The sequence below is a fragment of the Neopsephotus bourkii genome, unplaced genomic scaffold, assembly GCF_033783945.1.
Source record: "Neopsephotus bourkii isolate Nb327-2 ecotype Australia unplaced genomic scaffold, CSIRO-AGI_Nbou_v1 NB_168, whole genome shotgun sequence".
Lineage (NCBI taxonomy): Eukaryota > Metazoa > Chordata > Aves > Psittaciformes > Psittacidae > Neopsephotus > Neopsephotus bourkii.
Genome location: NW_026900684.1, coordinates 19,191,611 through 19,207,913, shown reverse-complemented (window position 1 = coordinate 19,207,913; position 16,303 = coordinate 19,191,611). Strand labels below are relative to the sequence as shown.

The following is a 16,303-nucleotide window of genomic DNA, read 5'->3' as shown; positions in this document are numbered from 1 at the left end:
AAGACTAGCTAACAAACCAACTCCAAGAGGACTGCCATTGACAAGGACGTGATATAAAGAGAACATGCTTAAGCCTGTGTTTAAATAGAGCCCTGGCCCAAGAGCATGTGTGGAGTTTTCAGATGAGGCTGTTTAGGATTAGGAGGACTTGTTGGATTGCTCAAGGCATTATCCCTGAGCTTGCTTATTACAGGCTTCTGTATATTCATATTCAAGATTAAAAACTACTTTTTTTCTTGGAAATGCAGCACAAGGATTACAATAAATAATCTTTTAGCCTATAAATGGGATGCTAAATGTTTCTTAGCAAATGCTGGAACTGATGCTGGGCTAGACTGGTAGTGGTCTATTAAGGAGTAGCTCTAAGCTTGGTGGTTTGCTAATGATTTAAAGTCAGTACAGAGAATGTTAACATCTATATTCCTAACTCCTAGCAATTAACTCATGGCATATCAGGTCTGATCAGAAGACGTCTGAAGTTATAATACCACCTCAAGCAGTTTGCAGTACCATACCTCTTTTACTGCTGCAAGTTATCTGTCTTAAAAGAGAAGACCTGAGGGCTAACACCTTGGGCAGCTGAGTGCTAAGCTTACCACCCCTGCAAAAAAAGAATGCAAATATAGGAGTCAGATTTTAAAATCTGGGCTACAACAAGCAGAAATTAGGTTAGGACTTGAGTTTGTGGCTCCCTAGCCTGCATTCTGTCCTCGCCTGACAGCTCACCGGAGAAAGGGGCGAAGCAGAAGACACGTAACAGTGTTGTCAGTGACAACCTGTTCTGAAACACACATTGTCGGGGTAGGACTTTTGGTAATTGAATGACATTTTACATCTGAGCAAATGTGGTCAATGTGAAGATAAAACAGTGAAAGCAGGCATAAAAAGCAGTCGTAAAACACATGAAAGCCCTGGAACGGAAAGTCCAGTTAATAAATAAATAGATAAATAAATAACTCTTTAATATTGACAGTACCAATCCACTATTTATCAGTATTATTGAGTGTGGCTAGCTTTAAGGAAACAGCTGTTGGAACTTGTACCTTTGGACATGCCCTGCAAAGGAAAACAGGGTACAATACATCCCAAATGTATCCATTAAGGACTGCTCTTCGTTTTTAAAGGTAGCCTGAACTCAGCCTCTAGTCTCTTTATCAAAAATTTAACTCAGCTTGAGCAGACTGTTTCTATTTAAAGTATTTAACTCATTCTTAAGCTACATGAGTGCAATATCTGAAGCTGTGCTTTTGCATGGCCCAACAGTCTTTGATCAGGTTAAATTGGAGGAAATATTCATAGCAAAAGTGCCCCTGGTGTGACTCACAATTAGGTTTATGTCACCAATGAAATAAGCTCATTAAGAGATGTTAAGAATGTAAATATAATTTTGAAATCAAATTGCCTGAAAAAATGTAGATTTGAAAATAGAAGATGAAGTATGGCAGAAAAACCATGACAGGCTGTGTTAATGCAAAGGCAGAACAAAAGACAATTGATTTGAATAACAGGACTTTAAACCTGAAAATCCTCTTTACCCTCCATGGAATCATATATTCCAGAGCAACAACACAGGCTTTTAACATGCAGGTTTTGTTGAGAGCTGCAGGAACAGGCATTTCTTTTGCATTGAAACTGATTTTAATCAGAAAAGCCATACTTAAAAACAAAATCCTCACAACATACAACAGGAACGCAGCCTGGAGAGAGTGGTGCAAGACCACAACTGGCACAAAGCCCATGTGACAGATCTCATCCTCCTCCCTCTTGTATATGTTGGCCAGGAAAACTCACTGGTAGCAAGGTGTGGGAGAGTACACTGAGTCCTGAGGCTTTTGAAACAGCGTTTTTGAAACAGCAAACTACATTTGCAGCACTGTTTCCAGCTCAAACCAAAACACCATTATCCAAACTCTCCACCAAGTGTGGCTTGACCATATCTGAGAAGTAGGGCAGAGTATGAAGAACAGCATTTTTTCCTTTCACAGCCAATAAGCATGTCTAGTCTGCAGCTTTGGCAGGCCCGAGTCCTCTGGGGTTTAAAGCCATTGTAAATTCAAAGTGCTGAGCATCTAATGGGCCACAGAGCCTGCCCACACACCTGGAGCCAAGCACCTACAGCTGGCAGGGTATTAGTGGGACCCAGACAGTGACCTTAAGCCTGTCTTTAGCTTTTGGGACCCTACATGTCATGTACAGCTTACGCAGATTTTACATCAATACCCTCTCCAATAGGGTCCTTTCCAACCCTAACTATCCTACAATTCTATGATTCTTCTCGTACTGGAGTGTTTGTTTTCTCACAGAGAAAACATCCCCACGAAGCATTTCTTCATTTCCACAGTTGTCCAGGAAAATAGAGAGGAGGCAGCCTGGAGGTAACTGTGAAACACAAGCAGCTTTGGGGCAATTTTAAGTAAAGACTGCCTGCACTGGGCCCATAGCAGAAAACCAGTGCCCAGTCTACGTGAGTATGCACCAATAATACATGTGTTTCCCTCAACTGGAAAAACCCCACCTTATTTCTGATATGGTAAGGCAGATTACTGTAGTTTTTCCCTGTGTTCAGCTGAAACATCCTCACTGATTTCCACCAGCCTCATGATACGGAAATACATATATGTATATAAAATATATGGAATATGGTGTTAATTACTGGGCAACATCTTGCAACTTCAAAAGGATGCGATTCCCTGCAAAATGCAACTTCCCCATCCACAAAATGAAACCATGTGGCCTATGGAAACCTGTCCTGTGGGACACAGCTATTAGATGAATAGTAGGTAGTGCCTCAAGCAGTAGTTATTGACTTATTTTTGTTTAAGCTATTGTAAGAAGCAAATCTGTTTCTTAATTTACTGTGCAGCTTTCTGAAGCCAGGCCTGACTTTATATGGTTAAAAATATGCCATTGAATTAGCTGTATGAGCACGTGCTCTTAGATGTATCCCTGCCTCATGATTCCCTAACAGCCGAGAGCCCTTAAACTCATATTCCCTCTTTGCTTCGCTGGCATGTTTCAGGCACTCCTAAAAGCCTCGCCTAATTCGCAATTAGCAGGGCAATTAGCAGAGCTAATGCTGCCTTTGCTGGCGGCCTGGGTGCCCCGTCTGAGCCGCCCGTCTCACCCAGACAGGCGGCAGCGGTTCGTTCCCTCCCGCCCCGCGGGCCGCCAGCACCATGCGGGAGCCACCACCACTGCCCGCTGCTGATGGTGCCAGCAACTGGCGCCTGGTTAAGACCTCCCATGGCCCCACAGCGCTGCGGGACAGCCAAGAAGCGACGGCGGCCGGGAGGGGGAAGGAGAGGGGCGGTGGCGGGCGGCGCGGTGAGGCGGGGCGGGCTGAGGTGAGGCGCTGCCGAGTAGAGCCAGCAGGTGGCGGTCGTTGCCCGCTGAGGCGGAAAGCGGCTGGAGGTGGATTACGCGTTTGTAGCTGCGTGGCGGCGGTGGATCGTGGGACATCCACGGTTCTGTCGCGACAGCCACCCCGCTCACGGCTGCTGAGAGGGCCGGTCTGTGTAAATTCGGGCACAGCTACATCTATTCGTGTGGCTCACCCGCACCAGCAATCGGGGAGACCCCCAGTGCCTTCGGGGCTCCCAGGGGGTGCAGAGGGAGAGCAGGAGGCCTGCAGGAAGGAGGGCAGCAAAATAAACCCATAAATTCGTTTTACTCCAAAGAAGGAGTGTTGTGGCTGTTTGCTGGTGAAGTTGTCTGGCCTGTGACAGGGCTGTTATGAATACATTTGTGGTCAGTGGAAATATTTCTGTTTAACTGCAGCAGGCTTTGCATCAGTCCTCTTGGCACTGATACCCAATGCTCCTGAAAAGCAAAGTGCAATTTACACTAACACCAAAAAATGGTAACTTCCTTAGGGTGGGAGGGTGAGTGAGACTGCAAGGACTCCTTTCAAGCACATTCCCACTGTAAACTGTTTGGATACATCACAGACTCATAGAATGGTTTGGGTTGGAAGGGACCCTACAGATCATCCAGTTCCAACCTTCTCTGCCATGGGCAGGGACACCTTTCACTAGACCAGGTTGCTCCAAGCCCCGTCCAGCCTGGCCTTGAACACTGCCAGGAATGGGGCAGCCACATCTTCTCTGGGCAGCCTGTGGCAGGGCCTCACCATCCTCACAGGGAAGAAAAACACATTGCCAAAGAAAAAAACCCCACAAAGCAACCCTGACAAAAAGTGACAGCTGCAGATTATCAGGTATACATGTACACGCTTGTAGGTCCTCAGACCACTCCACAGGAACACCAGTGGCAGTCAGGCCACAAAGGGTCTAGATTTTGTTTTGCCCCTTTCATATTATATCTGAAAATCAGTTAGTTTTATCCATGAGTAAATTAGGTTACCTGGCTTTTAATAGAAATGCTATTGAATCAGACCAGTTGAACATCACTGAATCATGAAAATGAAATTATTGTGTTGCTGAAGGAGTACAAAAAGACCCAGAGCTGGACCTGTTGCTAAAGTCCATGCACAGCTGGCTGGTTGTGCCTCATTCACATTGGATGCAGTTTATTCATACTTCACAGAATAGTTTCTGAAATATCAATCTCACCTCTACACCCGTTTGCATTTTGTATTGTCCTTTACACCTCGGCAGAGGGTATGTAGAAAGATGCTACAAGCAGCTGAATCATTTCGAGGAGAGGCTGAGAGGCTTATTCAGGCTGGGGAAGGGAGGACACCTAACATCAGTTCCCCAAAGGCTATGAAGAAGTTGGAGCTAGGCTATTCTCAGCAGTACATGGCAGGAGGATGAGACAACAGACCCATATTGAAACAAGAGAGGCTCAGCCTAAGTATGAGAACCTTGTTCCCCATGGGGACACCCAGGCACTGGAGCAGGGCCCAGACAACCAGCCCAGAGCATGGAGCTCAGTACCTGACTGGATCAAACACCAAGCAACCTGATCTGATCTTGGACTTGGACTTGCAGTGAGTAGGAGGTTGGACCAGTGACCTCCAGAGGTCCCTTCCAACCTGAGTGATTCTATGGTTCTGTGAACCTATGATCTGTGCTTATATTTTTATCTCCTTTGGGTGATATGGTTGTTCTTCTGAATACAGTCAGTTACAAGCATTCAAACATAAAAACATATAATGATGTGGTATGGAAGAAATACATTTTTTTCTTTCTTATGAAGTTAGGATTTTTCCCAGTCTGAAAGACCATTACACAAAGATCAGAGTATCAGCCCTGAATTTTGTTTGTATAAAAGTACATTGCTGTGATACATTTTCAGTTTTCTTTAAAGCACCTGCCAAGTTTGGATAATGAGAGATAATGTTAGTTGATATAATGTAAACACTTAGGTTATAAGGATAGCAAGAACCTTCACAGGGTTTTATTGCTACTGCAAGGGAGACGATGTGGTTTCAACAACTTCCTTTGAACTCCACTAGGTGACTACAGAGACCTCTCACCTTTTTGATACTAGTGATATAGTAAATTCTGTATCTTTAAAAGAACATTAGTCATCTTTCAAAAATATAAGCTCTAGTTCAAAGACAAATTATAAATCTGAACCAAAATCAGGTGTTTTTTTAAGGTTCACTGCCTAGCTTCCTTTGCTCTGAAATCTCATACATGAATCTTAGCTGAAATAAAAATTCAGTACTCACTAGCAATGAACCACAAACCAATCAGATTGGGAAACCTTTTCTGCATGCTGTTTGGAATGGAAAACCCAGACAGGCTCTGAAAAATAGTTTTGATACATAATATAATACAGTATGTGATTGTAAAATATGTTATAGGATATGTTTTTTAGCCCTGAGAAACAGATGACTTGTTGACACTGGAGTATCAGATGGAGGGAATTGTACTGTTTAGTGGGTTTTTTTCAGGACTCAGGGTCCTGACATTTTGTCCTGTTCATTACGGAACACAAATTCTGTTCTCATTGTTCATTTCCTTTTTTTGTATATACAGTGCTGAAGCCTTGGACTGTGAACAGCCTGTTTGTCTCAAGTTTTTATTTACTGTTGTGTTCAGTTGTATATCCTATCTTGAGCTGCAAAAACAAATTCACAATTTCCACTTATCTAACACTTCACCAGTCTATTTTAGAATATAAAAAGTTGTCTTGTTTCGAACCAGATCAGCTGTTTCGGACCTTATCTCCCTGTCTGTGTCAAGAGCCCTCCAAAATAATCAAACTTGCCTACACCTGGAAGTTAGACTTTTGAGAAGATATCCATAATCTGCTTTGAGAATCATCTAGTAAAATGCATTTGAAAACCCAGACAAACTGCTCTTTAAAAGGGTATTAAGTCTGCATTTTTCCCTTTGGAATATACATTTATTTTCCATCACCTAACTGACCCAGAGTAGAAAATGCATCAAGGTAATTCTGGGCTAGCTTACTGTCAGTGCTTCTCAGATGACCTTCAGTGGTACTTGTTTTCCCTGATTTCTTATTCCTTTAAGTAATCTACAGATAAGGATATAGTAATATGTTAGTGATGGCTTCTCTACTTTGAGAATAACAAAAAAGAAAGCCTTTATAAGTGACAAAAGGAAAGTGTCAGTTTTCTAAAATGTCAGTTATATTGAGATTTGTAAGAATGCGTATTTTCTGGGCAGACTTGAGCAGATGGTTCTGGTGTACTTTAAATGAAAGGCTGCAAAGGTTTAATGCAGTGGCTGGGAGGCAAATCCTAACACTGTCCAGTTATGGTAATCCTAAACCATGCAGAGGGCTGAAGAGACATTAATAGAGATGGAAAACACTCTGTTCCTATTCCTCGTTCCCATGGTAGATGAAAAAAAAGAGCAAGAGCAAAGGTAAGTGTGAACATCGATGCAATATTTAGTGTGATGAGAGATGAATGGAAGCCTTTATTACCATCATTAAAAAAAATCAGAAGTCGTCTGTATAGTAGTGCCTGATCACAGAAAACCTAAATGACCAGACTCTGAGGAGGCTAAGAGGAAAGGGTGTTGGGCTTTTTACCTTTTATGAGTACTTTGTGAGTGTCTCAGAAGCAACCTGGGTGGTGATGTGATTTTTCTTTTCTTTGCATTGCTGTTTCCTGTGCTACTGAAGAAAGTCAGTCATGACTCTGCCAAGCATCAATGGTGAGAGGTTGTCTCAGAGAACCAGAACTTGGATTTTGCTATTTCCTGAATTTTTGCCTGGTTTTCAGAAATTATTAGTTTATCACCTACAGTACAGTATTGTAGGACATTTTTTTACCTTTCTTCTCTCCTGAAAGACAAAACACCCTACTCATCCCTCTGGGAGGCAGTTCAAGCTGGGTAAACCACCTCCAGCAATGACTACTTCCCACCTCAGTACTGGAACCTCTTGAAAAATGACCACTGCCTTGGAGCAAACATATCCTTTAATTCATTCTGTGCATGGGACAACAGCGGTGGAAAAGATTTCCACAACACATAGGGTATAATAGCACTAATATAAACAAAAAGTATGAATTGCATGGACCTTTCTTGCAGCTCTTGCCCTATACCAGTACTGCTGCTGTACAGTGTGCTGTAGTACCTCATCTGCATGATGCAATAAGGTGTTTTGCTACTTCACACCAGCAGTCTCAGCTGTTAATTGTTTCAATTCTGTGCTCAGCAGAAGACAGCAACAATCTCTAAATACTTGCATTAAAATTCTCTTTACAGTAAAATTTTCTTGATACTGTGCCACATGCATCATTATGGAACTGCATAATTATGTCCATTGACCCATTTATTCTGTGAATGAAATAGTAATAAAGTAGTGAATACCAGCACTTGGCTGAATGATTTGTTTTTTAGGACTGCAGCAGGAGTAACATTGCATTCAGTGTGTGTAGGAAAATTAGATAGTGGGTTTGCAGCCCACATCATAACTTATTCAAGATGCTGCTGGATAAGAGGGGTTCATTGCAGAGGTCTTTTGCGTGGCTGAAATACAACATTGTGATGGTAAAGCAAGCACTGCTTGTCAAACATCCTCCGACACTTAGCCACCAAGGCAACCTAAGTACCAGTGTAAGAGGTTCCTCCTTCCAGGTCATAGTGAACATACCTAATGAGGCAGAAACCTAACCCATGTATGATTGTATTTATTGTAAATGCATAGTGATGCAAAAGTCTTAAGAAATCAATTCAAGAATTGTTCTCTGCTCCATTAAAAAGTGACATGATGAAAAGAGACTGTGAACCTTGCATTAACTAGGTGGTTAAATCAGGTTTCTATGTATGTTGTGCATTTGAACCATCTACTGAGCTTACCCATTCATTTTAATTTGTCGGTACAATAGAAATTCTACCAAGCTGATACAGGGAAAAGCAATTTCTAGGGAGAAATGCAGAGGTCTTGTCATGAGAATGAAGTATTTCAGCACTCCTAGCACATGTGACAGCTAAGGAAATCTGTCCCTGGTGCTGACTTTATTGAACCTTTCTGTGCTTAGTAATAAAATACCATCACCTCACCACTACCTAAAGTAATGTCAGAGGAAGTCTATGAAGACCCTCACTGCATTCATGATAATTGGACAATGTGCAGTATACACATGCTAAGAGAAAAGACTAATGTAGAGCCATCCAACAATGCAGAAATAGTGTGGTTAATTTACAGCCTGAATGAATGTGTCATGCATTCAGAAGCTGCCTTGAATAGTAATTAATAACATTGGGTTCAATGAAAGGATGAGTGTGCTAGTCTCAGGACTCTGCCTCAGACTTCCACCATATCACCACTGTTATTTAAGATGCTTTATATAGAGAAATACTCCAGTTGCCTCTCTCCACAGGCAAAAAGCCCTGTATCTCACATAAACTCAATTGAAAAGAATGTATCATCTGTTTTCATATTTGACACCAAATTGGTGCTCACATTTAATGTCTCTGGAACTTTGGAAAATCTCTTTCTCTACTGCTGAAGCACAGCTCTGTTCTTTCAGCATTTCTTCATTCATTGATACGGATAGCATGAAAATTTGAAGATTGGCAGAAATGAAAGGAAAAAAAATACTTGTTTGTGGAGACATAAGCTTACATTTCAAAGCTTAAGTCAAAGTCATTATTAGAGGTGAAGAAAGGAGTTTTCCTTCAGCTCAGGCCATTCCACATATGTTTCCTATAAAGTTTCCTTGTTATTTTGAAAGCTTGGGTGCAGGACCTCCCAGAAGTGGGGATGCCTCACCAGTGAAACTACTATTCTGAAATAGTTAGAGAGCAGGCAACTACAGAACCTATAAATTGTGTCCTCCTGTACCTATTCTAAGGTTAACTATAAACTTGTTCCACTTCACTGCAAAAGAACAGGATTTCATTTCATTTTCATTCCAGCAAAGAATAAGGAAGAGTTTAGTGGTTTTAGGGATAAGGATATGCCCAATATTTTAGCACTTAAAATACGACACTGGGATGTGATACAGAGAGGCTCAAAGTTAAGTTTTATTAACAGCAGAATTTTTAATCTGCCTTTAGCCCTACTGACTGTACTCCTGCCTGTTGCAGTATGCCTCTGCTCTCAAAAGTTCTGCTGAAATCTGAAAAGCCAGCCTGAGATGGGTTTTTAAAATAAAGTCATGGTCTTTTGCAAATATGGTTCTGTTTCAATAGGGAAAAAAAATATTAATTTATTCTGGCAGTTGTAATAGTGCATTTCTTTCAATAAAATTAAATGGAATCTTGTCAGGACCCTGATGGCACTTGTGGGTTTTATTCAACCTGACCAGTCTGACCTGAGGTCTCCACACATATACCCTGCCCATGGGCTCAAAGGCCCCACTAAAGTTCACCCCAGGACTGCATTCTACCTGTGCCAATCCTGACCTGCAAGCTGACATCCTGGCCTAACTTTGACCTTGCCCCATCACTATGGACTTGCCCAGTGATCACTGGAATGTGATATATCCTGGTCACCATCACCAGATGATCACTGATTCTGACTCACTGATTTGCCTTCCCAGCTTCATCTTGGCACTGCAGCCCAACTGTGCCTGTCAATTTGGGCTCTGGGGTGATGCTAGCTCCCCTACCTTGCTGTGTCCTGCCTGCCACACTGGGTGGTTGTCAGAAATATTCTTCAGGTGCAGGCTTTGAAAATCCATTAAATCTTCCTAAATAATGCTTTTCTGGCATTTTAATGGGAATTTTGCAAAAATAGAGTAAATCAGAAGAACTTTTTTCCTAGTCTGGTTCTAGGATGGACATGATATGTGCATATAATATTGTCCTCAGATAATCTAGGGTAGCAATAGCAAAGGAATTATCTTGTAATTAAGCCAGTAAGGCACACATCCTCCCTCAGAAAGGGGCATCTGGGTAGTTAAGCTTGTACAATGAGCACATACTGTACCTTGTGGGCAATCTCATAGCCGTGGAGACTGTCCAACAAAGTATATTCATTGCTATTTTAAAAACTATAAATATATTGAAAAACAAATGCTCATTTTTATTTTGTTTTCCTTCCTCTTGTCTCTCCTTGACTTCTTCCTATTGTTCCTTTTATATGGAGCCTTGTAACATCATCATTTCTGCACATATGTTAACACAATGGGTTGCCATAAAGGTTTAGAGAGTCATGCAGTTCCTAAAAGGTCACTCAAAAAATTCAGGTTGGAATACAAACTATAACCAAAGGGTTGCTCTAATTGAAAGTCAATTCAAGAAGCAAATTGTGTTTCCAAATTTCTTCAGAGGTAGTACACTTTACAACTACAAAACCTGCAATTGAGTCATTCATGCTCAGCTCAGGCATTAAATGAGTAAAGCTTGAAGAAACCCATATGTCTTTATTGGAAGTTTTACAGCATCTCTTTCAGTTTATTTGCAATAAAAATGCTTTTCTCTTTTTTTTTTTTTAATGAAAATATGTGCTAGAAATGGATTTAGGTTGTGGTCAATAACATCTGCACATAATAAATAAAAATGCTTGTGTTCTTCTGCATAGTTTCTCAGCAGCAGCTTGCCAGGTGTTTCACAGCAGTGACTGGTAACACTGAGCACACTAGACTTGGAAATTTTTCATGAGTTCACTGAAAAAACATCAGTCACAAGCATCTGTATTATTCATCCAGGTCTAATTGATAGGGAAAGTGGGACAGAATAGTTAAATGACTTACTTAAATCACGGTGTAGGTCAATGGCAATACTGGAAGAAAAGCTCAAAACACCTTAGCTGAGTGTATAAGCACTTTTATGCAGTAGGCAAATGAGACTTGCAACAGAAGAATCTTGATGTGTAAAGGATCAAGCCACACCTAGGACTGTAGGCATTTGCTAGAAGAGGCTACATGGCCCAGCAGTTTGTGAAAAGAGTGGGGGTTCAGCATTCTGTTCTATGCTGGGGTTTTGTGTAGCTAGACGTTCCTGTAACTTTGATTTAAAAAAAAGATCTTTATGTGTGTTGCACAGCAGGTTGCTCTTCATCCACTTATGAAATACAGTGCTAGCCAATACAAGATTTGCTTATTTTGTCTCTCTGCAGTTCCAACCTCATCCTGTTATGATAAATAAAATATGAGACCTTGTTCACCAGAGACTAATTTTTTGCTTTCTTCATAGTTATATCTTATGTAAAAGGTGGAAACAATATCTGCTGCTTCACAGAGTTTTCTGAAGATTAATTTCACTGAAACACTATTCTTGAAACAAGCTGAGAAAGCCAAAGGCTCTAAGGTTGACATATGTTAGGCCCTATTTTAATGGAGATGCAGTTATCAGCTCCCACATGCAAAGACAACTCATTTAACTCAGGTTAACTAAGACACTCTGTCAAACGCCATAGTAAGGTGTGGTAACAGATGACATTTACAACTGGAGGAGTGTGCTAAGAAAGCTCTCTGGGAAACAGCTCCTTGCTGGTGTACCTCTTCCAAGCAGAGGGAAGGGACTCCTTTCCTTTGGGTCTTTGTGCATTATTTCACATATGCATGATCCAAACCATGCTCAGGCCAAGGGGAATATTTTCTTGGAGTTGAAGGAACATTAGCTCTCAGCCACACAAAGCAAGATAATTGTAGGAGTATTTCAAGGGGGTGATTTATTCTCTTGTGGCAATTTAGGCAAAAGTGTTTTTCCTCCTTTTGGATGCTAACATTTGGACAAATACCATCAAAAGAAGAAATCTGTATTCTGAAAGCCCACTCTCTGTAAGTACTATGGAAAACAACCAGTCTTTTGTATCTTCAATTTTCTACCTGTATCTGAATATGTATCAGCAATTAAATATCTCCAAAGACATATCAACGTCTTCATTGAGAACTGAAGACACTGGGGAACAAAGGAAATAGATGAGTGTTCCAGAGCTATAAAACTAGACAGTACGATCTGATACACTCTGTTACACATAGGTATTATGTACTAAGTTACACAATTCTGAATGCACATCCACCTGCAACTCCACTTTTCATAAGCTTTTATCACAGAATATGTTTCAAATTGTCAATCATGGATGCATTTCGTACACTTATTTACTTGTATTTTTAATTTGGTGGAAAATTTTTTAATAGATTCAAAATGAAAAAGTGCATTTGTAACTTTTTGCTCACGAGAAAAGAAATTACAAAAAAACACCACCAAACAAAAAAAGTTTACTGTGCATAAAACAGGGAGGCATCTATTGTAGTCCTTTCCTACCCATATATGATAATGACTTTCCTGTTGGTTTTGAGATAACTACCCTGAGTAATAAAATATTGCAGCACTTATTCTGTTACAAGTATATGTTTTTGACTGAGTAAATACTGCAGGTCTGGTCCCTTGCTTGTTTCAGATGGTCTTTGATTCAGAAAACAATTTTGCTGAAATTACTAGGACTCCTGCCAATTATCTCACAGGAGACAGGAAAATAACCATTCCTAAGCAGTATATAAGAGAAAAGAAAAAACATGAAAATTCCCTTACTTTCCCCTGGTAGTGTCAAAACCGGATGCTTTGGAGTTGACATCCCGCTGAGTGCTGGTGATACCAGTGCTGTGGGATGACTGCTTGAGAGATCTTCTCCCTGTAGCTGTATCCTGGCTTGTAGTGACCTCTTGCTGAAAAGAGACCTCTCTAGCATTGCTCTGTAGAGATGCCCCTTTGCTGCTAGATGAGCTTCCCATCTTATCTTTGTCAGAGTCACCATCACTGTGTCCATTTAACAGGCTTTCAGGGGTAGAGGTTGAAGGATTAGATTTCTTCACTGCTTCCATTCCAAGAGTCTTGCCAGAGGATGCAAAAGGAGGTCCCTGTGAGGCACTTGCTTCAGCAGCTTGGATCTCAGAATGGTGTGACCCCACAGTTGTGGATGGAGAGGGAGTCAAGTCTGAGTGACTTGTCTGTGTTTCACGACTCTGGACTGTTGTCCATAGTTTTCCTGGAGTATTAAACCCAATGCTGCCACTCTGTAAGTGCAATAGCAGCAGCAAGAAGATTGTTTCCTTCATTCTGCTGGTTTGTAAAAGCTCTAAGTTATCTCACATATATTTCCCCAGCAAGAAATCCTGTAGCTTCTCCCTCCTCCTAAGCTGTTGCTCATACAGTGAGTCTACCAAGAGGATGCTCTGACAGGCTTTATTTTTGTAGAAAGGAAACAGGTTTTGGTGTTTCAAACTGACTGAGGAAGCCTGGTTTCCTGTTTCTGTGGATTCCTCTGCAACCTGTGACCCTTTAGAGAGTGGGAGCCTGGCAGCCTTTGTGGGAGGAAAAAAGAAGTTTCTGCAGAAGGCACAGGATAAAGATCAATGGTACAATAGAAATGTGGAAAAATATGTACCGCAAAGTAATCCTGAGGGATAAAACCTGAATTTATTAGGTAATTTTCCTTTCATATGTACGTGTACAGAGAACAGAAGTGACTTGTCACATGTGCCCTTTGGATAGTTTGTACTTATGACCTTGTTATTGAAAAAGTTGGCAAGGCTGGTATGTTACATAAAGCTGAAAGTTTGCTGTGTTTTCTGTTTTTGTTTGAATGCTTAAGCACAGTACTGCCAGAAGTGGAGAGATGATGTGGAAGAGGTTCATACTGTATTCATCATTGTACAACAAGCCCTTGTATGTAATAATTTGCCTACAGGTCATTGGTGATTTTTGCCTCATCCTATTTCTGTAATTCGTGCTATGATGTGTATGAACTATTTCTATAGCATTACCCACAGGTGCCTGGTGTCATTTCAGATTAGGGTACAATAAACACCCATGTGAGCCCTGCTGAGGTGGCATATGATCTAAGGAAGGCACGTGCCCTTCTGGGGCAGGATACTTGAGGGCATTTCAAATGATGTTAAAAGCTTACGTAGGGGCAACCAAGTCCCAGCCTATGTCCCAATTGACTGTAGCTGGAGTTTAGACACCTAGTTCACATACAGATCTATATTTATGGACCGCTACATCCATATCTCTAAGTCTGCTAGCTGAATCCCACCCACGGACAAGACTGAAAGGAATATCCTGAAACACTGAGTCCATTCCTTCCCTTCTGTTGCATACCTTGCCAATTAATTACAATTATTATTCTAAAATAATATTAATTGCAGCCTAAACATGGTAATTTTACATGTAGAAATGTTTTTAGGAGATGAATACTCAGTATAAAGAGCAAAGACATTTTTTTACACCGGAAGGGTAGATGAATACTGGAGGAGGTTACACAGAGAAGTTGTGGGATCTCCATGCCTGGAGATATTTAAAACTCAACTAGACAAAAACTTGAGAAATGTGATCTATGCCCTTCTTTGAGTTGGGTTTTGGGCCAGATGACCTTTGGATGTCCTTTCCAATCTACAATACTCTATGAAATTATGCTTAGTAGTTGCAAGGTTGAATACTGCAATTGGAGATGAGGAGAAGGAATCTTTCCCCCTCTACTGCCATTCTCTAGCTCTCTGAGACTAAGAAGAGTTAATTTCTTGTTGAAGGAGAAGAAAGGGAAAAGAAAATTGCTGAAGAAATTGTGTAGAGAAATGTAACATGACATTGTGAAGTAGGGACAAAGCAGTAACAGAAGAGACCTGTCAGGAACCGAAAAGATCTGAGAGGGTATCACCAACCTGTTCAGAAATCCTCTAGTCACTGACAAATGCTGTACTAAGGACTAGGGTACAATGCATCTATGAAAGCAACTTCACACACCTGGGAACAGAACAGTATCTTCTAGGCATGCTTCATTATTTGAGGAATAGAAAAGAAGAACAACCAACCAAACAAGCATGGAGATAAACTACTAGTTCTTATTACAGTCAAGTAAATCCCTGATGTGGCTCTTCCTGTTTTGAGAGATTTAGGTATCAGCACCTTGCTTTCAGCTACCAGGTGATAGTCTGACCTTTAATACCATGCTAAAGGGTTGGGTTTTCCATTTGCTATGATTTTGTTTTTCTGTTTTATTGTCTCAGTAAATTGTAGGATTCTACTATGCAAGTAAAACAGATGAAATTTTGTGGTACATGTTAGAAAATAAATGCAGTTGTGCTTCCTTTTGGAGACCTTATTTCCCCTTTCTTTTTATTATTCATAGTGAAAATCTGTACATGTTCTTTAATTGTAGGGCACAGGAGAAAGTCTGATGAGCAATCTCATTTAAAAGCTTTAGTATAAGCTATTTCATGTGAGTGCTTCTCTTTTTGAGTTCTGTATTTGAGAATTTGAATTAATACCTTTACCTGAATTAGCATTTGCCATCCTATATATTTAGAAATCACAAGGAAAAGTGAGAGGTAAATTAGTGTTGACCATATTTGCAAATTAAATTAAAGATGGCTTTAAAAATGGAAAATCACAGCAGCTGAGTACTGTGTTTATTTATACAGTCAGAGTGCCTTATAACTAACAAAGCTTTGATTCTGCTTTGAGTTACTCCAGTGCAACTGTTAATTCTGTCCCTAAAGTCAGGGAAGCCACTGCAGATTTCCACCAGTGCAGAGAAAAACAGTGTAAAAGAGTCTGGCTTTTGATAGTTGGTAGATTTCATTACAACAGTGTTTATTTCCCTGTCTGAATACTCCAAAATGAAAATTTAATCTTAATTGTTTATGATTTTATTACTACATGTCTGGGCTGTTGATTAAAAGATAAAATGGTTTGAAGGTGTTTTTATCTAGCAAAACAATTTTGGGACTGTAAGAACCTCAGGATATCCATTTTCAGATTGCTCCTTGCTGCATCTGAATCCGAAGCTCAATCTAGATCATGTTTCAGCATTAGCTCATATCCAAGTGCTTCTTGTCTCAGTGCAAATTATACCTAGGAAAAGATAAGCACTTGGATGCATTTAGTGAAACTTAGGTAGAAGTGGGTTGAAAATTATCCTGAAAACTCCTGCCTAGCATGCTGCTTACTCCCTTATGCATACA

At 40.6% G+C, this 16,303-nt stretch overlaps 1 protein-coding gene across 1 annotated transcript in view; it reads right to left on the bottom strand.

Moving 5' to 3' along the window:
• Positions 1-13,532, bottom strand: part of MMRN1 (multimerin 1) — a 45,494-nt gene extending 31,962 nt beyond the window's left edge. The window contains exon 1 of the mRNA XM_061374886.1: positions 12,873-13,532. Within this exon, the coding sequence (XP_061230870.1) occupies positions 12,873-13,396 (524 nt within the window). The 5' untranslated portion in view covers positions 13,397-13,532. The remainder of the gene's footprint in view (positions 1-12,872) is intronic.
• Positions 13,533-16,303: the final 2,771 nt, after the last annotated feature.